Source organism: Cyprinus carpio, chromosome A21 (assembly GCF_018340385.1).
Source record: "Cyprinus carpio isolate SPL01 chromosome A21, ASM1834038v1, whole genome shotgun sequence".
Classification (NCBI taxonomy): domain Eukaryota; kingdom Metazoa; phylum Chordata; class Actinopteri; order Cypriniformes; family Cyprinidae; genus Cyprinus; species Cyprinus carpio.
In genome coordinates this window covers 10,098,543-10,119,172 of record NC_056592.1, presented here as the reverse complement: position 1 = coordinate 10,119,172, position 20,630 = coordinate 10,098,543, and the positions used below count along the sequence as shown (strand labels likewise).

The window sequence follows — 20,630 nt, the reverse complement described above, 5'->3', positions numbered from 1 at the left end:
TACCTCCCTCTGCTGGACATGTGAATCTCTATGTCCAAAAAGTCAAAGATCAAAGATTTTGGTTAAAGGTGCTGTATGTAAGTTTTTGACCCTACTAAAGCAAACATACCATAATATGTTTGCAGATATTTAAGAAACATGCTAAGTTAACATATTTGTTTATCTGAAAAACAATGCTACAGTCAGTTATTGTCCTCTGAAAATGTGCGTTCCGGACCGGAATGTCGGTCTCTGTTTTGGTTTGTGAAACCCGCCCACTGCCAGTTTACCCAATTGTATTTCGGCACCCCGGGTTGCCAGTTGGCGGAAAACACCACGTATTTCATTTCATTCGTCATCAAGTGCGCTAGTTCCTGTTTGTGTCGTCAATCTGGCAACCTGTGTGTGGGTCAAGTCTGAGGAGGAGGGGCCAGGTGATAAAAACCATCTACAATATTTTGAATTTGGACTGCAATACCTAGTTCAACCACTCGGTGTCAATCCTACGTATGGCACCTTTAAATATTACTGCTTTCCAATTAACTTAACAAAAATAAATAAAAACAAAATAAACAATATGTTTTTATGTTTAATAAAGTAGTTTATATTTCACTTACCGGTTACATAAATATTTTATATATTATTTAAATTTGTGTGTACTCCCAAAAGTAAACCACCTGGGTTTATTCTGGTCACAGCTGGGATTATTGTTATCTCTCTCACTAATGAAAACTGTAATCATTTAATTGTTAAATAGTTCATATTTTGCCCTTCCTCTCAATCTGTGCCAACTATTATTGAGATTTTGTCTGTCTGTCTTTTGACCAGGTTTTTGATTGGATTAATTGTTTTAAGTTGAGTAGAACGCATTAGAAGTATGCAATCTACTATGTGTGTGATGGTTATTTATATGTTTTGAACATATGTTCAAGTTCATTATAAGTATATTTCTGTTTGTAAGAACATGTTAATGTACATGAGAACAAGTTGAGAACTTGTCGGTAATTTACATGTTGTGAACTTGCAGGCAATGTTCTAATTGACAGTGCTTAATGAGTTTTATAATATTTGATTTTTCTAAGAATAATGTATTGAAGTGCTTGTTTAAATAAGTTTGAAATGTTTTAATGTTGTTTAACAATTTTATATTCACCATACTGTAATAAAACAGTTAAATGAACACACATCATTGTAATTAATTCCATGTTAACAAACAGTATGCACTTCAATGGTTCTTTGTATGATTTCATAATAAAAGTATCTAAATTGTTAACAGACACTTTTATATTGAAAAGATTGCTCAGTAAGACACGAATCAAAAACATTACATTAATGTGTTTACTAAAGTAAAACATTTGTGTGTTATATTTTTAACACATATTTTGTGTTGAATTTAACTCAATATGTGTTGTCCCTGAGCACACTCGGAACGTGTTAAATATACAACACATTTTGTCTTATTTTAAACACTTGTTTTAAGAGCATCAACGTTTTTGCTGATGCATAGACCTATGTGGTTTTCACAAGAAACTGGTATCAAGAATATATCAGTACAGCCTTCCAAGTCTCACTCTTTATAAGCACTGGTCGAAATAGTTAATACACAGGAAGTAACCCCATCATGAAAATAACTATAAGAAGGATGTAAGAACTATATGTGATGCCTCTGGTGACTCGATTTAGTTCTTTGTTATTTATTTATTTATTGTATTCAGAGTTATGTTAAAGTAAATTTAAATAAAAAGTTTAAAAATATAATTTGCTGCAGTAATTACTACAATAAAACTGGTTACTATGGTTGTAAATAAATAAATGAATAAATGAACGAGCTTATATGAGATAACATTTTAATTTATTGTGATTTACGGTGCAAACAATAATTGGGTAACCATGCTAGATTGGTGTTACAATGGTACAATTTTACAACTGCCATTACAAAAAAAAGTTAATCCTAGTTTTTAATCTCCCACAAAGACAACACAATTTGACATCACATCGACAAACTTTTTGTTTGTCTTTTAATTAAACGTTGTTTTCGAAATATTTTTTATCCCTAAACTGTGCCTAGTTATGTTATTCAAAAGATAAACTAATGTCAGTTTTAAATCTGGTTAACAAACTCCCACAGCACATGACTGCTTTACATGCGTTGATTGACGGCCGAATGAATCCACAGAAGCGGCGCAGATAGAGGTGAGCGCGAGTACTTCCGGGTGGCGGCTGTAAGCTGGGTGTCCCCGCATTCAAAGGTCGCTCATTGATTCTCTGTCTCGGCTCGGTGAGAATTTAAATTCCTCATTATCGATCTCCGCCACCTTATCATTTGATTGCAAGAAATGCATTAGGGCATGCATTGCTTTGATCTCTAAATGCAATCGACAGCCTGCAGTAGTTGTTTGAGCTTAGCTAACAAGCTAGTGAATTACGAAAAGGAATGAAGGGGAAACGAGCGCTTGTGCCCGCCCTCTATCGGCTCACAGATCCTGAAGCCGCGATGCTCTTCCGAAAATAAGCCATGCAAACGGTGTATAACAGATTTTAATTAGTAGGACTGGTGTGCTTGGCCTGCATTATATGAATATAAATATGCTAATGCGTTTATAAATATATGCGTGTCTTATGCCATTGAGCTGTTTGAATGAATGACTTTTGCATTGCCCAATAACAAACTCTTGGCACAAGGGCGAGCGTCGTTATTTTTGATCCTAATCCCTCGTCGTCGCATATGTTGAATAATGTGATTTTCTAAACCGTGTAGTTTATAGATTAAAGTTCGTGTACGTTGCCCCACATCTGACTTGTGTCACTTCTCTGGTCCGCTGACGCGGTGCTGGAATTAGATTCTAGCTGGTACCATAATCTAATAGAGTCTGTCTGCGCACGTTTAATTAAATCGGTGATTTGATTGTTTCCCACGCCCTCATACATGCATTACCACTGCAGAGCTTTTATGTGTGGGATGCATTTCTAAAAAAGGAAGGAAAAAAAGGGGGTTGAAATTATACAGGAGTCTACTGGTGTATAAGTGGAAACTGAGTCTTACTGGTACATCCATGAATACACGAGACTTTGGGTGTCCCTTATTATGATATTACGGGGGAGGGGTCAAGCAACACAAGCGAAGCGCAAACTGTGAGCAAGAGTTATGCTCGTGACCGTTCGCCAATTCAAGAGAAAGTGAAAGTAAAAAAACTGACGGCGCTTTCTTAAAGGATTAGTTCACTTTCAAATTAAAATTTCCTGATAATTTACCCACCCCCATGTCATCCAAGATGTTTATGTATTTCTTTCTTCAGTCGAAAAGAAATTGAGGTGTTTGATGAAAACATTCCAGGATTTTTCTCCATATAGTGAACTTCAATGGACTCCAAACGGGTGAAGGTCAAAATTACAGTTTCAGTGCGGCTTCAAAGGGCTATAAACGATTCCAGACGATGAATAAGGGCCCATTATAAAAATATGATTCTTTAAAATGTATTTAAATTGAACAAAATATGCAAAACAACTACACACTAGCAATTTTCAGTTTCAGGCTATATTTTGTACCTTAAAAAGAATATTTTTGTCTAAGTTATTAGTTTTTATAACTTTTCTTGATTATTCTTTTCACGTATTTTCTGGAGAAGACTCTTGCAGACAGTGTTTATGGTGTTGTAGACAATAAAGGACCTGAAAGGCCTCCTGTCTGTAAGCTGCTACTGTATGACCTGCACTCAGAAAAAGCCTTATCACCTTCATATGCGATAGTCCTTACCCAAACAAATACACTTCTACACATTTCTGTGTTTGCCTTCGTGTGACCTTGGCTGTCTTGTGAATTCATTGATCTGTGTTGTGTCGCTACGAATAGTCTTGCAAAGACCCATTCATTTCTTTAGAAAATGTAGACACAATGGGGAATAATAAAGAATAATTAAGAAAAGCTATAGAAACAAAATATTATTATTATTTTTCTTTAAAATTCCATTAAAAATGCTAGTTTGAGACCAATTGTTGTTTGGTAGTTGTTCTAATCTTTTGTGTGTGTATTACAAAATTACAAAATTTGAATAAAATTGTTAATTTTGAATAAAATTGTTTTGAATATAAATCTGTTATATACGTTTAATTTTTTCCATTATGGAAAGAGATATAGCTTTTTTTTTTCTCCGTTTTTTAAATGCTCACCAAGGCTTAACAAACAAATCTTCTTATTATTATTATCCATGTTGGATCATAATAGGCTTCTTGGTATTTTTTTTGTGGAAACTGTGACGCATTTTTCTTTACTATCCTTTTTGCTAAATTGAATGTATCTTTAAGTATTCATTTCTTTTAAAAAATTTTATTAATATTTACTCTATGAAGATGTGAGGACTTAGTGACTTATCACCCAGTTAACAGCCACCCACTTGTGTGAACTGTGAGCATATGTGTGTCACCTTGGAGGTGGGTAAACATCTGTGCTTCAGTGACTGGGGCAGAGTGGAGCATTATGGGATAGGTCAACCGACTCACTTTCATTTTTCTCTCTCCCTCACATGTAGGAGGAGGGTCGTTCCGACTGCACAGCTCCTCCTTGTGTCTCCGATGGCGAGTCTTCTGCGTGTGGTAGCCACCAGCTGTTCCAGCCCCCTGTTCTCCGGCTTGGCCTGTGCTAAGAGTGTCCGGACGGTGAAGACACCATGTGTGCGGTTCTTCAGGACCCATCAAGCCCTCTCTCGCCTCGCAAGTCCAGGTAACATGCTGGAATATTGAGTTGTTATATAACGCGTTTTGTTTCAGGTTTTAGTAATCGGGCGACTTGAGGTGGTTGAGGACATTTAAATCATGTTTGATATGTCCCCCCCCACCCTCAGTATGTATTGAAAGACCTTGAGTATGGTTTGTTTATGCATAAACATAAGTTGTTTTACCATGACAAAAGCGAATGAAACATTCCCAAACTTCTTTCTACTCTTCTCCTAATATTTCTGTAGCAGTCTATGTGCAGTGACTCTCAAGGTCAGTGTGTCCCTCCCCTGCTTGTTCTGCCACTAATACCTGCATTGAAGCTCTCGGGATATGAATGAGTGTACTGTAAGTGACCCGTGTCGCGTACTGGCTGCTTGGATACAGCGTTTGTTGGAGACCTGCCATTAATTGTAGATGTTTTTTCGAGAGGGGGAAGAATGGTAATGACAGCTCATGCAGGTTATTTCTGGCACTGTGTCAGCTGAGGAGCCAGGACTGTGGGGAAAAAAACATGTCTATGGTGACTGCCAGCATTCAGTTTGGTTATAAGGGGTTTGTGGGCCTCAGATATTCACTTTGTTTCCATTTACATCTGGAAATACAAAAATAAAGCACCTAAAAATACTTAGTAATTATTTAATATTCATTTATGTGTTTATTTATTGGCGCAGTACCATTCAAAAATTTATGGTCGGTATGATATTTTTAAAATCCATTTGAAAGAAGTCTCTTATGCTCACAGAGGCTACATTTGATTTAAAAATACAGTAAAAGCAGTAATATTGTGAAACATAATTACAAAGTAAAATAACTATTTTATTATTTTTTTAAAATGTAATTTATCCTAGTGATGGCAAAGCAGCCATTGCTCCAGTCTTCAGTGTCACGTGCAGGGTGTCCAAGGGTCCTTAAAAAGTCTTAAAATGTCTTAAATAACGTTTTCCTAATATAAGGCCTTAAAAAGTCTTAAAATGTCTTAAATTCGTATTCGATGGGTCTTAAATATTTTTGGTCACATTACCGCTAATATATTAAGTCTGATGGACCTAATGGCGGTTTACAATCATTGGACAGACCGAAGATTTTTCTTCCCCGCGGTAAATTACTACGTCATCAGAGAATTGCAGTAAAATAGGAGAATACAGAATACAAGTTCGCGCTGAGGCTCACTCTGTTTGTCTGTTTGTCTCTTCGTGAGAGACTTCAGAACAAATGAGCGTGACGGCACACATAAACTCAGAAGAAACACAATGAGGTAAAAATTAAAATTGTTAAGTTTATTCATAACATGATATAGTTAAGTAGCTAATACCAGGACTAGTGAGCTATTTAGCTCAATATTCGTTAAGTCTGGTGCGCTTGCGCATTTACACTGCACTCTTTCACTGCATGATTACCATATACAGTACAAATGTAATATTGATTTTTTTACAACAGTTCAATAAACTAGAGGTTTTATTAAGAGACTTACGTTTTAGACACCATGTCGCCTATTTATGCTCTATTTCGCCAACAAAAATAATTCCAAACAAATCCACAGCGCTGTTTTGCGTCTTTGAGAAACATTACAGCGTTGCCATTTTGTTCCTGAATGAATCACCCCCTTTTAAATGATTCAAATGTATCGCAATGACTCACTTATTAACAGTGACTTTCTGCCACCTGCTGGCGGTTTTAATTTCACATTTAAAGTATCTTTTAATTTTTTTATTATTATTTCAAATATCAGTATTCAACGTTTTATGTTTAATATATCAGATTATTTATGCATTTGTAACTGCAGGTTAAATGCATACATGTTTTGCATTAAACAGTATGTAAATACTTCTAAATGCCACTTCAGGTGCAGCTTATGTCTGGATTTTAAAGAGGAATTTTGTTGATACTGATTTCATTTGCTTAATAACAGCCCGAATGTCTTATTATTCTAATTCACTGATTAAATGTAAGAATTTAACTCAAAAGATAATGCACACTTATAGAAAAAAAATGGCTTTATAAGGGTAAAATGCCCATAAATGGTAAAAATCAATTTAAACTTATTGGAAAAGATACATTTCTATCTGACCACCACACAGAACTTGAAGAATATGAAAAACTTTAGGAGTCAGCTGTCCACGAAAGTCCTTAAGATACCAGCGTGATAACAAACTCAATCAGTTGAATGAATGATTCAGTGACTCACTCATTCAGTGACTTACCTCTTGCAGTTACTGGTAGTTTAGTTGAGAAGTATGTTGGAAAGTATGCATTTTTTCCCCTCAACCTTTCTTATTTGTATATTCATAAATGCATTTAAAACATTAATCTAATAACATTATTTATTGCTGTTGTAATTATTTTTATTTGCAGTGTAAATTATTTAGTCTGCCTTGTAGCAGCCCTATAGTGTACATTGAATTTATTGATAAATTGTAATAATTTGACATGAAAGATGATGCATACATCTAAAAAGGTTAAACATAGGCCTTTGTAAAGGTAAATAAAAAATATGCAGATTTAAGTATGTAAAAGCTGATAGAACAGAACACTGATGAAAAATATTGCAAAAAAAAAACACACATCAATGGAAATCTTTTTATTCAGCTCAGTTATTTTGCAGGGATATTTTCTATGGAATATTGTTTACTGTGTATTGTAGTAATAAATATCATTTATTACAGCAATGATATTTTGTTTTCTTTTTAATTTAAACACATTAAATATTACATATGAATGTAAAAATAATTTGTATATACATTACAGGTTTCGGTCTTAAATTTCATATAAGGTGGTATTAAAAAGGTCTTAAAAAGTCTTAAATTTAACTGGTTCATGTCTGACGTGACCCTTCAGAAATCATTCTAATATTACAAAAGATTTCTAAATGTCATTACTGTCAGTTTTGATCAATTTAATGTCTCCTGAATAAAAGTATCTATATGTTTTTCAATAAAGTAAAATATTACTAAGCCCAGACTTTTGAACAGTAGTGTGTATTTTAAGTTCTTTATGAAGTATGTGCAATTTTTATAAAGCTGGTCAGATTTGATATTGGCATGCCCATGTCATTAAAAAGTCACATGTTTTCAACAACAACAAAAAAGTTCATTGTCCTTGCATATGCCAGAAAGCAAAACTGATTTAAGTTGTCCTATTAAGTTTTTAATCAAATCGTTTTAATTACTCAATGTAAAACTTGAATTTGGTGGCATGAAGTGGCCTAAAACATATTTGAATGCTTATGCAGCTACCGTAAATATAATTGCATTTTATACAAAATATCAAAGTAATGCAGGTTTCCAAGAGAGCAAAAGAACTTAATTCCATTTTTGTAACAGTAAAGCCACTGGTCTGTATTGGTTTGATATCTAATGCAGTGACATTCATTTATTTATTATATAGTGTACAAATACTTTTTGAGTTGCCTTTGCTGTCAGTGGCCCAGTTTAACAACCTCCAGGTCAAGTCACGTGAGCTTGTGTTGTTGTTATATATAAATCAGGCCTGTGGTGGAATTTTCCACAAGCGACCTCCTGCTACCAATAGCAGAACTTGACTTGGAAGACTTCTTGATGCATATTCAGCCCGTCTAGACCACATGTTGTTTGCACATCTTTTAGAAACCAAAACACACAAAATGAAGCTGTGCATAAAAATTCAACTTGATTTACTTTACTACACATCCTAAAACCTAGGCATGCTCTGTTTTACAACTTGAATTCTGTTATATTTTTTTAAATTATGACTGAAGAATTGGAGCTGTTTCAATGCTACAAAGTCTTGCTTTATTGTAAAACCACAAGAGACCTCGTGGACCTACAGTCGATTATAAATGTCTCAAAGGTTTTACACATTTTTTTGAACCACCCATTAATCTTTTATGAACTGCTTCACCAGTTGTTAGTCTGATTTATCTTTATTGCACTGCTTTTCTCTTTGACCTATCCTTGAGTTGAGAATGGAGAATCTGCACAGTTAGAAATGGTCTAAAGCGATATTGGCCATGAGAGGAACCTGAGATCAGTTTTGGACACAGTTTCGATTTGTTTCTGTGGTACTAGGTTCTCTAAACAGAAAAATTGTCTGAGGATTGAGTCAAATTTCATCTTGCCGATTAAGAAGGTGAACATTTTAAAGATATAAAGAATCACAATATGAGTTGTTGCTAGTGTTGTAATTTTTAAATAAAAATATCTAATTTTCAGATATTAAAATTAGTAATTTAGTACTTTTTTTTTTAAATCTAAAGAATTTGTAATTATTTTATACCATATAAAATTACAATTTAATATTTTTTTTTAATGAAAAATAAGCTAGTGTTCTAACATACAATTATAATACGATGTAAAGATTTTTACTATACAACAGAAAATAAAATATACATTTTTTATTTTGTTTAAAAAAATAAGGTATAAAAATTATATAGTATATAATTTACAAATGTGTAAAAATACTTTAAAACTATTTAAGAAAACGTAAAAATAGTGTAAAATACTTTAGATTTAAAACTACTAAAATCTAATCTCTTCAATGATTGTATGATAATTGTTAGAATGAAATATAACATTTAATTATATTCATATAAATAAAATAGCATTTATTTATAATGATTTTTTATTATAGTTAATATAAAATGTGAGTATTTATGCTTTTTTATTTATTGTTTCTAAAATATAATTCCTAAGCTAAGTTGTCTTAAACATGAACTCAGAAACCTGCATTTCTCATAATACCTCGAGAAAGCTATTCGTTATCATTCTCATTAATCTCAATGGCATTTGCTCTGCTGGTGCAGGACCCACCTTTTGCATTTGACATGCACACTTAGTAATAATTTCCTCTCCAAGCTCTGGTTGATTCTGTAATTCCCTGTTTTGTTTTTCGTTTTTTTTTTCTGCAGGCATTCCATACAAACAGCTAACTGTCGGCGTTCCCAAGGAAATCTTTCAGAATGAGCGTCGCGTGGCCATCTCTCCAGCTGGAGTGGAAGCTCTCATCAAGCAGGGCTTCAATGTGGTGGTGGAGTCTGGCGCTGGAGAATCTGCCAAGTTCTCCGATGACATGTATACAAATGCAGGAGCCACCATCAGGGACGTCAAAGATGTCTTTGCATCTGATGTTCTGCTTAAGGTACTGTTAGATTCATTCATTTTACCTTCACTTAGCCGAGTCTTCATCAGCACTCAGTCTCTCCGGCCGTTCACTACAGGTGCGTGCCCCCATGTTGAACTCTGCTCTGGGAGTTCATGAGGCCGAACTCATGAGTGAAGGAGCCACCCTCGTCAGTTTCGTCTATCCTGCTCAGAACCCTGAGCTGATGGACCAGTTGTCCCAGCGCAAAGCCACCGTCCTGGCCATGGACCAGGTGCCCCGTGTTACTATTGCTCAGGGTTATGACGCCCTCAGCTCCATGGCCAACATTGCTGGGTAAGTCTGGCAAGCCAACCTATTTTTTTTTTTTAAATGATACAAAGCATTTTGTATCAATATATGCATTTTTTTTATATATATATATATATATATATATATATATATAATATATTATTCAGTAGTTGACAATTTTTGATTGTTTTTTTTTTGATTCCATGACATGCCTTCTTTCAGACTAGTGGAAATAAAACATCCAAAATACACATTTAAGTTATTTTATTACACTTTATCTATTTACATATGTAGATTTCAATTACAATGCATTGCTTTAAAAGCAGTTTTTTTACTTTACTTTACTTTGATTTAATTTACTTTACAAAGAAATCCAAAATCTGAATCCCTGCTGTAAACCTTTAGCTCTAATATGTTAACAAATTGAAACAAGAATTTTGAATTAAGATTTCTGTTCTGGAAATGTGTGCAAAGTCCAAACTAGTGCATTTTTTAATTAATTAGTTCCTCGTTTGCATATTTAAATGTAAAACATGTCAGAAAACTTGGAATGAATTTTTTATTTTTTTTTGTATTTTTATTTATTTATTTTTTTAGTGTGATATACTAGACAAATAGACTTCACAGGCCAATCTCCTGTGACCCGTTTACCGAAATCTTGAATTAGTGTCAACAAATGTTATACTTGTGGCCAGCGTAAAGTGTCTTGATTCCTGCCTCATCAGCAGCTGTGACTGATGTGCATCTGTTTTTCTTGGCAGCTATAAAGCCGTGGTCCTGGCAGCCAACAACTTTGGCCGCTTCTTTACTGGTCAGATCACAGCCGCAGGGAAGGTCCCTCCTGCTAAGGTATGAGTTGGCATAACCGCACGCACGTCCTGAGTGGTTTTTATTTTTTATTTGAGTGGAGTTTGCTTGTTTCATTGACGTACACTTCTCACATTAGGTCTTAGATGAAGATATAAGCACTGTTCATAGTTTTTTTTTCTATTAATTTCAGTTTGAATTCTAAAAAGGCTGTTCATATTGGCAGGTGTTGATCATTGGAGGTGGAGTGGCTGGGTTGGCCGCTGCTGGCTCTGCCCGTGCTATGGGTGCCATTGTCAGAGGATTTGACACCAGGTAAAAAGTCATATAACTGATAGCTTTTTTTTTTTTTTTTGGAAAGAAATTAATACTTATATTAATGTTCTCCTGAAGGTGGACTCATTAGCCAATGTGAGAAAGGCTGTTTGGTTTTTACCCTGGGATTACATGTCTTGCTTTTGGAGTGATCTTTGTTGGTCGTTCACTCCTGGTGAGGGTAACAGTGGTCTTGAATTTCCTCCATTTGTACACAATCTGTCTGATTGTGGATGTGTGGAGTCCAAACTCTTTAGAGATGGTTTTGTAACATTTTCCAGCCTGATGAGCAACAACAACTCTTTTTCTGAAGTCCTCAAAGATCTCCTTTGTTCATGCCATGATTCACTTCCCCAAACATGATCAGATCCCTGTTCTTTAAATAAAACAGGACAAGCACTGACACCTGATAGTCATTCCATTGATTAAAAACATCTCTGAACACTGAACAGATGGACTCTAATTTCACCTTCAAATTAACTGCTAATCCTAGAGATTCACATACTTTTGCCACTCACAGATATATAATATTAGATAATTTTCCTGAATAACCCCACTATAACTCAGAACCATGTTGCTTTGTGTTCATAGTTTACCACCACAATAACTTTATCACAATTTCCAAATGTGAATTATAACTCAGTTCTTTCCAGTCTCTGACCCTGATGATTCTCGCTTGCAACTAAGCTTTCTGTGTAATCTTTGTACCCCCCCGCCTTTTTTTATTTTTTTAGTTTTTCTGTTGTTTTGTTTTTCATTTTCCAACATCCAATATATTTTTGTCAGTATTTATAAATTTGAGTTTTGAGTCACCGTTCTGCTTTAGTTTAGACTTATGTTGTTTGTTTTATCTGAAAGTCTTTTTTTTTTCTTTTCACTTTTTCAAAAACGGGTTGTGCAAGAAAACAGTGACGCCATTGCTAATCCTGCTAGAATGGTTTCAAATGTACAGATTTTAAAAAGCTTCATTTTACTATGGTTTAATGACTTTGATCATGCAGCATGAGCCAAGTTTGGTGAATTTAGTTAGAATCCACATCCTTTCTTTGCTTTGGAATGTAAAACTTCCATCAGTGTCAGTTCCAGCAAGCTTCCTCTCGGTGGCAGTGTTGCATTAATCATGGAGTCTTGTCTTGTTATTCCAGAGCGGATGCACTGGAGCAGTTCAAGTCCCTGGGTGCCGAGCCCCTGGAGGTGGATGTGAAGGAGTCAGGAGAAGGCCAGGGCGGTTACGCTAAGGAGATGTCCAAAGAGTTTATCGAGGCAGAGATGAAGCTGTTTGCCAAGCAGTGTTTGGATGTTGACATCATTATCACTACTGCGCTTATTCCTGGTATGCACACCTGCAGCCTTCACTCCCTTTCCATCTTTTTACCATCACATGCCCTCTTTGGCATGTACTTACTTGATAATAAGTGCACATGCTCTTATTTTCCCATCATTTGACTTTTAAAAGAAGAGTTAAGTCAGAAATTTAGATTTTTCTCTATATTTACTCTGCCTTATGTTGTTACAAACCTGTATGCTATAATTTTTTTTCCTGTGAAATACCCAAAGAATATTTTTTTATCCTTAGTGATCTTAGGCCGTCAAGTTCAGAGGGACCAAAATGCAGCATAAAATAGTCCATATGTCTCTATAGTCATATTCCAAGCCTTCTGAAGCTGTGTGAAAACTTTTATACATTTTTCTAACTCAGTTTCCTGAGTGTCATAAGAGTTGCTTTGTGCCGCTCTTGCTTGAGATTGGCAGAGAGTTTTTCCAGTTTGTGTTGCTTGTTCAATACCTCTGGCATTTGAAGTCAGTTCCTGTGACTTTTGCATGCTTGTCCACACTCCTGGTGTCACTCCAATGTTATTTTATTTCCATCCCTGAAGCCATGGAGCCACCAGTTGGACTTTTAGTACTTATAAACTACATACCTCGCAGTTTTTAGCATGCTTGGATTGGTAAAATGCGTGCAATCTGTTCCACTTTTATCAGAAAGAATACCATTCTTTTAAAACCAACAAGCCGCAAAGCAGCTTATCAGTTTATTAGGTGCACACATAAAAGGCACATCAGAGGAGTCTTATTAAATGCATATCAGTCATGGTTTTGGTTTACCAGTCTCACTGTGCTGAAATTATTATGCAGGTCGGAAGGCCCCTGTGCTGATTACTAAGGAAATGGTAGAGACCATGAAAGATGGTTCAGTGGTGGTAGACCTGGCTGCAGAAGCTGGGGGCAACATCGAGACCACGGTTCCTGGAGAACTGTAGGTTTATACGTTCACAAAGTGATTAAACTGAAAAAGAACTTGGGGTTGTTGGTTTTGCATGATGTTCTTGTGATTGTCATTGATGTTTTGGTAAGGTGTTTTTTTTTATGTAGTTTAATTCTTAATTAAACATTAAGTTTTTTAAATTTTAAAGAATCTGAATGTTTATAATTTCTAAAAAAAAAAAGGATATTTCAAGTAAATACTGGAGTAATGATGCTGAAATTTTAGCTTTCTTAAGCTATATTACAATAGAAAACTCTTATTGTAATATTTTTACAATTATTTTTTTATTTTGTTTAGTAATGCAGTATATAGTATAAATAAATAAAAGCAGCCTTGGTAACCATAAGAGACTAAAAAAAGGAATATTTTTAACATTGGTGTCTTATTTTATTAAATGTATTTCTGTGCTTTCCTATAGGGTGTGATCCACGTTGGCTATACTGATCTTCCCAGTCGCCTCCCGACTCAGGCCAGCACATTATACTCTAACAACATCATCAAACTCATCCGAGCCATCAGCCCGGACAAGGAAGTTTTTCACTTTGATGTGAAAAACGAGTTTGATTACGGCACAATGGACCATGTCATCCGAGGTTCAGTCGTTATGCAGGTAAACCGGTTTTATTTACATATAAACACTCTTTTATTTGTATTGCATGTTATAGGCCACATCCTAAATCAGTAAAACCTCTCTTTCAATTACATATAAAATTTGACACTCAAACATCTAGCAAAGTCATGTTTTTCAGTTGAAATTGCACCTGTCGGGGCCGCAGCTGTCCCTGGGCAACATATCCCACATTGAGTTTTGACATTTACTGGTATATGGAAAAATATTAAAGGGATACTCCACATCAAAATGAAAATTTTGTCATTAATCACTTACCCCATGTCGTTCCAAACCTGTAAAAGCTCTGTTCGTCTTCGGAACACAATTTAAGATATTTTGGATGAAAACCTGGAGGCTTGTGACTGTCCCATAGACTGCCAAGTAAATAACCGTGTTAAGATCCATAAAAGGTATGAAAGTCGTCTTCAGAATACTCCATCTGCCATCAGATGTGCAATCTGGGTATGCTGTGTATGCTCTTCTGTGTCATCCGCGCCACAAGGATGCGCTGTTTCTATGTGTATTTAGCTTTGATTTGAAATAAAACAGCGCATCCTTGTGGCGCGGATGACACAGAAGAGCATACATAGCATACGGTGATATGGAGAGACACAGAGGAGACCGTTGACAAAGGAATTATTGAATAAAGTCATTATTGTTTTCTTCGCTTATAAAAAGGGTTCCCATCGCTTCATATAACCCAGATTGCACGTCTGATGGCAGATGGATTATTCTCACGACGACTTTAATACCTTTTATGGACCTTGACACTGTTATTTGCTTGGCAGTCTATGGGACAGTCTCAAGCCTGCAGGTTTTCATCCAAAATATCTTAAATTGTTTTCCGAAGACGAACGGAGCTTTTATGGGTTTGGAACGACATGGGGGTAAGTGATTAGTGACAAAATTTTCCTTTTGGGGTGGTGTATCCCTTTAAAGTGAATAACACATGAATAATTATTATTATTACTACATAGCAACCTTTTTTTTATTTAAATGAGTAAATTTAATCCATTTTGTTATACCAGAATACTGGTGAAATAAGCATCAAAATTGTTTCTTGACTTGTCTTGCATGCGTTCTCCATGGATACACTAAAGTTTAACAAATACACAAATTTGGCCAGCATGAGATGATGTTTAATCCAATCTGGCTGTTGACCTAAAATGAGTTTGACACCGCTGAGCTACAGGATGTGAAGAGTTTGAAATGTATGACCCAATATCTCTCTGGCGCTCATTAAGCCTTCAAGGAGTTGAGTTATGGTGGCGTTTGAATTCTGGCTGTCACTCTCTGCAGGACGGAAAAGTGCTTTTCCCTGCACCACAACCTAACAACGTTCCAGTGGCGGCACCTCCAAAACAAAAGAGTGTCCAGCAGCTGGAGAAGGAAAAGGCAGCTTCCATCTCGCCCTTCAGAGCCACTCTCAACACGGCTGGGATTTACACCGGAGGTAAATCACAGTCCGGCTGCCCTTCCTGCCTTCCTCTTCCCACCGGATCTCTCCGGGTCCCTCCTGGGGTTAATATGAAAAGCTGCTCCCTGTGTGTTTTAAGAGGAAGAGACTGCTGTATTGGTGGTCTCTGACACTGAACTATGTTAATAAGGTTTTCATGAAAGTTTAAAACGGCCCCCTTTATTGTCTTTGAGATTAATCCAATTTTTATTTTCTTCCTTTTATCCATTTAACAATCTGCATTGCTCAGAAATCCCCAAAATAGCAGCTCCCTTGTTTGGCCGCTTTGTCCCAAGATGTGATTAGACTCCAAAGCCCCGCTAAACTAAACGGCACACAAATGAATTCTGTTGGTTGCAGACGCCTGAGGACCACTTGTGTGAGGAGAGGCAACTTTGGCTTCACATCAAAGCGCTCACTTCTTTACTCAGACAAGCCGCAAATACAACTCGCACGTAAATAAACACCGGCTGATAAACAAACATGCAAATGAGATCTTCCTGCCCTTTCATGGTTTTCCTGTATCTGTATGAGCTTAGGTACAGGGAACCCTGACTTGCCCGGAAGGCCAAAATTGCTGCCTTTTAAAAATCCCGATTGGTCACCTAATTGAGGAAAAAGCGGTTTTATTTTCCACATCACCTTGATCTGAATGCCAGGACCCTTGTCATGGTTGTGTTGCTCCTTCCCTCCTGCTGTGTAGAGGTTTTCTTACCCACATGGCCAGTGGCTGGTCTGTGAGTTGGCAATATCTTTTATTAACACCACTGGAAATAATAATAATAATAATTATTCATTTATGTATATCACACACACCAGTATTATTATTATTATTATAATTATCGTCATCATCATTATTTTATATAAATATATAATTGTACAAATAAAATATATAATGTGTTTGTATTTATTTATAACTATGAATATAACTATAATATCAGTATTTGTTGTTATAATTGTTTTATAAATTTTTTTTTATAATTAAATAAACTATGAAATCTTATATATTTACCAAAAAGTAGTTATGGGAAGTTTTTTTTTTCCAGCTTAATACACATTTATTTTTAATTTAAAAGTTTTAAAATTGAATGAAGCAGAGAGCAAATGTTCCCTATATTAGAGTTGAGGTGGCAAGTATACTTGACCCACAGTAGTGTTGATGTTTTGAGAGAATTATGGGATGTATAAACAGGACACATTGCCCCTGGCACTCTTGGCTAATTTGTCTGAGCGGTCAAGCAGTCAAAATGACTGAAAAACCAACCTATAATGTTTGACATCTTGTTTTTTCTACTCAGGTCTGGCTTCAGCGATCGGTCTTGGAATATGCGCTCCCAATGCTGCTTTCCCTCAGATTGTTACAACCTTTGGCCTGGCAGGAATCGTGGGATACCACACCGTATGGGGCGTCACTCCTGCTCTTCACTCCCCGCTTATGTCTGTCACAAATGCCATTTCTGGTAAGTTAGTAAAGTGAAAGTATTTGCTATTATAGAATTTGCTTAGTGATTGCTAACCTGAATGGCTTTTTCTTTGTCATATTATGTATGTTAAGTGAGAAATAAAAGCGAAACTGTTGATGGAGGTGAAGAAACTGTTGAAATTTCTGATATTAAATTTTGAATTGTCACAGGATCTCAGTTTATCTCAAGCACAGGTCATCAAAGCACTTTTTCTTAATCTGAGTTTGCCCTTTAGCTACAGAGGGCTCTCAAGTAGGTGTGAATTACCCATTTGCTTTAATGGATAGAAAATGTCACCTTATTTTTTTTTATTTTTTTTCCTCCCACCCTTGAGTTAGTGTCTGTGATGGGCTGACGTAGCCCACCCGTTAAGTGGCTAATTCATCTCTTCATTAGTCTAGACTTAAGGGCCCAGGGTTCAGCACTGTTCAGAAGGCCATGCCCTCATCAGCAGGCAGATCAAATGCTTCTGTGCTTCGTTAAGCTTTTATTAATTTCTCTCAGCGGGCTGAGAAACCAGGAAAGGTTTCATTGTTTTTAACACCACCAAGTCCTTGGTGGTCTGCATTAAAGAGTCCTTTATGTCAAGAGAGCTATAAACTTCATCAAGAGTGCGGGGAATCAACTGAAGCAATTAGTTTCCCTCGACCTACTGCACACTTCCTGTGAATTACTTTTATTAGTCTTGTAGAGACAGTCTCTTGCTTTTCTTTGTCATATTTGCATATTTGACACTTATTGAATGGTGTCTTTCGCAGGCCTGGAAATGTGAGCGATTTGGAATTCGCTTATTTCGGTGCCAAAAGTAATGAAGCGCTCACAAAAGTGACCGAGACGTTAAGCCACTAATGTGGAATTTCTCATTCTCATTGAAAGTGTGGGAGAACTTTTCCAGAAGCATAAAGTTACTCTTTTGCTCCTGGTGGAGTAGAGTTCCTCTCTAGCTCTTTAATCTACCTGAAACTGGTGAATCAGAATGACTCCACATCGCCTGATATGAACGTTTGAACATCACCTGATCCAAGGAATCTTTACTGATGAACTTAGGCTATTAGATATTGGTTTTTGGGTCCATTATGGTGACCTAATGGATGTGTCATTGCTTAAAACAGCTGTGCTTTCCAAACACCTCGTCGCTTTATTCTCCATGATCACAGAAAGTCAGAAATATTATCCAGCCATTAGAACAACAGCAATCCATTTGTGGATTTGGAGCAGACTCCAGCATCTTTCATATTCATCCAAGGGTTTTATTTTACAGATATCTAGGCCTTTGTATGTCTGGTTGCGTGTGTGGCGGTTCGTGCCTGTGGAGGTTTACAAATCGTCTGTTGTGTTTCCTGCAGCGTTGTGGTAGCGTGCTCTTGGCCTGCGAGCTGGTCTGTGATCAATTGTTACTTCAGAATTACAAAGTGAGAGGAAATGCTTACCAACAGTTACACACTTCATTGACTTAAGAGACCGCTAACTATTAGGGCCACCTCAGGTTTGGTCAATCGAGCATTTGAAAGCGATTAAAGAGGTGATGGTTATCAGATTTCCCTTGGGGATGCCAGTGTTGTCATCGTTGATTCCCGATCAAAATGAGTTACAAATGACTTGTTTTGAGCACTTAGAGTGCTGTACCAGTGTCAAGCATACTACGTGAGACTTCTAGTGGAATTGTGCTTTATTAGAGTGTGAAACTGACTGGAAGAGGTGTCATAAGCCTTGTTTTGTTGTGACTTGTTGTCACAGTTTCAAAGCGAATCTGGAAACAAATGCAAATTTCATCTGGTGAATTGTTAGAAATATTTATCCATATATGCTTTATTAATCAGCATGGATGCAATAATTAAATCTGGCTTCAAAAATCTTTCTCCATACTGTAGACTCATAGCTATTCCACGATAGCGCCGTATTCTGATAAAATGCCAGTTTTTGCAATGTCACTAATATTTGTGTAGTATCTAGTATATAAAGTGTAGTAGCTATTGTCAGCTCCTAAATTTTTCATTTAATTTAAGGAGTTGAAAGATGAATAGTTTTTAAACTGCATTTGTTTTGAAAATCCCTTCCTAATTTGTGGAGTATTCTGATAAAATGTGATGTTTTTTTTTTCAATCAGCCTTTTTATTTAAAAATAAATTTGTTTTTTTTTAATTATTTTGTTTGGATTATTTTTATTTTATTATTTTTAATTTTTCAAATTAGTGATGTATTCTCACGCAATGCCAATTTTTGCAGTCAATATATGTTGCTAATCTTTTATTATACTGTAGTAGCTGTTATCAGCAACCAATATATATATTTTTTTAAATAAGTAACTTTATAATTTTTTTTTTTTTTAAATATAATAAAAAATTACTATTTGAATGTTTTATATATTATTTTTATATTGGGAATCTATATATTTTTTATAATTAAAATATTATAAAATGTATTAAAATTTAAATATATTAGTTTTTTTTTTTTTTTGTTTGTGGATATAACACGGATGCCATGTGTTTTCAGGTTTGACTGCTGTTGGTGGCCTCTCCCTCATGGGTGGTGGATTTCTCCCTAGCAGAACAGCCGAGACCCTGGCCGTACTGGCTGCTTTCATCTCCTCTGTCAACATCGCTGGTGAGTGCACTGAACACACGATCCTGTACCTGCCAACAGCGAAAGGCAAGATAAAACATTGCTAAATTGTTGGAGGCTGAAAGCTGAGTAAGATTACAGATGCGAGCAGGTGAGGGCTCTGTGCTCGGGACGCTCGCTGCCCTCTGGCTGCCCTGCATCTTGTGTTCGTGAGAAGAGCGGCATATTCTGTTCCTTCCAGGTGGAATAGTTTAGTCCGTCAGCCTCACACCTGAAACAGGAAATGTCAGCACGGCAGTTTTTGCTTCAAAGAGCCTCGGCAATGTTATAAATCAGTCTCTGCTCAAAATCAACCAATAGGGCCATTAATGAGGAAAAGGGAAAAAAATGGCTCGATCAGGCAGTTGGCCAAAATGCCATCCTGAAACCATTGACCCATTCATTTTGTGTCTTGGTACGGTTGGACACCAAGACACCAGTCCAGGTCAGAGGGTGAGTTAGTGATTTAATGGCATGCTACTAGGCTTTTACAGACATTTTTCATCATGCTACAATAACAGCTGTTTGATATGTGTTCCAGCGCACATGAAGTGTCTGAATTTATATATTTATCTTCTCAGAAGGCAGGTGTTTAATTTCAGTTGAAAGATGGTTTTTGTTATTTCCATTCCTCATACACGGTGTTTCGTCCCACAGTCCCATTACCCATAAACCTTAGAGTTAGAAATATGGACATTCTGGTCGCTTTTTCCTATCCTCTTTTTGACCATTTTTATTGTTACAAGTGCATACAGGGAAAAAATAACAATTGCCCTTTCCAATTTAATTTCAATAAAAGACAAGGAATTTATGGTGAACCTGCTCCATTAATGACAGGAATGAAAACATATTTTGTTCTTTGGCCCGGCTGTAATGTCTGGAAATCCTTCACATTTAATTGTGGGAAAACGGAACGTTCTTTCTAATGCTGTATACATTGTGTTCACTCGTCTGAGTGCATTTACTTCTGAGTTTAAATATTTCACCGGGATCCTCAGAGGAACAGGTCACTAAGGTTTAAGTGAAACTGGATATCTGTCTGCGTTTCGAATGAAA

The 20,630-nt window shown here is 36.2% G+C and overlaps 1 protein-coding gene across 1 annotated transcript in view; it reads left to right on the top strand.

Annotated features, from left to right (window-relative positions):
- Window positions 1-2,114: 2,114 nt before the first annotated feature.
- The window catches only part of LOC109086165 (NAD(P) transhydrogenase, mitochondrial-like), a 35,532-nt gene continuing 17,016 nt past the window's right edge, over window positions 2,115-20,630 (top strand). Inside the window, 13 exon segments of the mRNA XM_042711440.1 lie at window positions 2,115-2,257; window positions 4,506-4,696; window positions 9,575-9,804; window positions 9,884-10,101; window positions 10,818-10,905; window positions 11,090-11,178; window positions 12,324-12,511; window positions 13,315-13,439; window positions 13,442-13,456; window positions 13,863-14,054; window positions 15,354-15,507; window positions 16,809-16,970; window positions 19,467-19,622. Of these exon segments, the coding sequence (XP_042567374.1) occupies window positions 4,549-4,696; window positions 9,575-9,804; window positions 9,884-10,101; window positions 10,818-10,905; window positions 11,090-11,178; window positions 12,324-12,511; window positions 13,315-13,439; window positions 13,442-13,456; window positions 13,863-14,054; window positions 15,354-15,507; window positions 16,809-16,970; window positions 19,467-19,622 (1,765 nt within the window). The 5' untranslated portion in view covers window positions 2,115-2,257; window positions 4,506-4,548.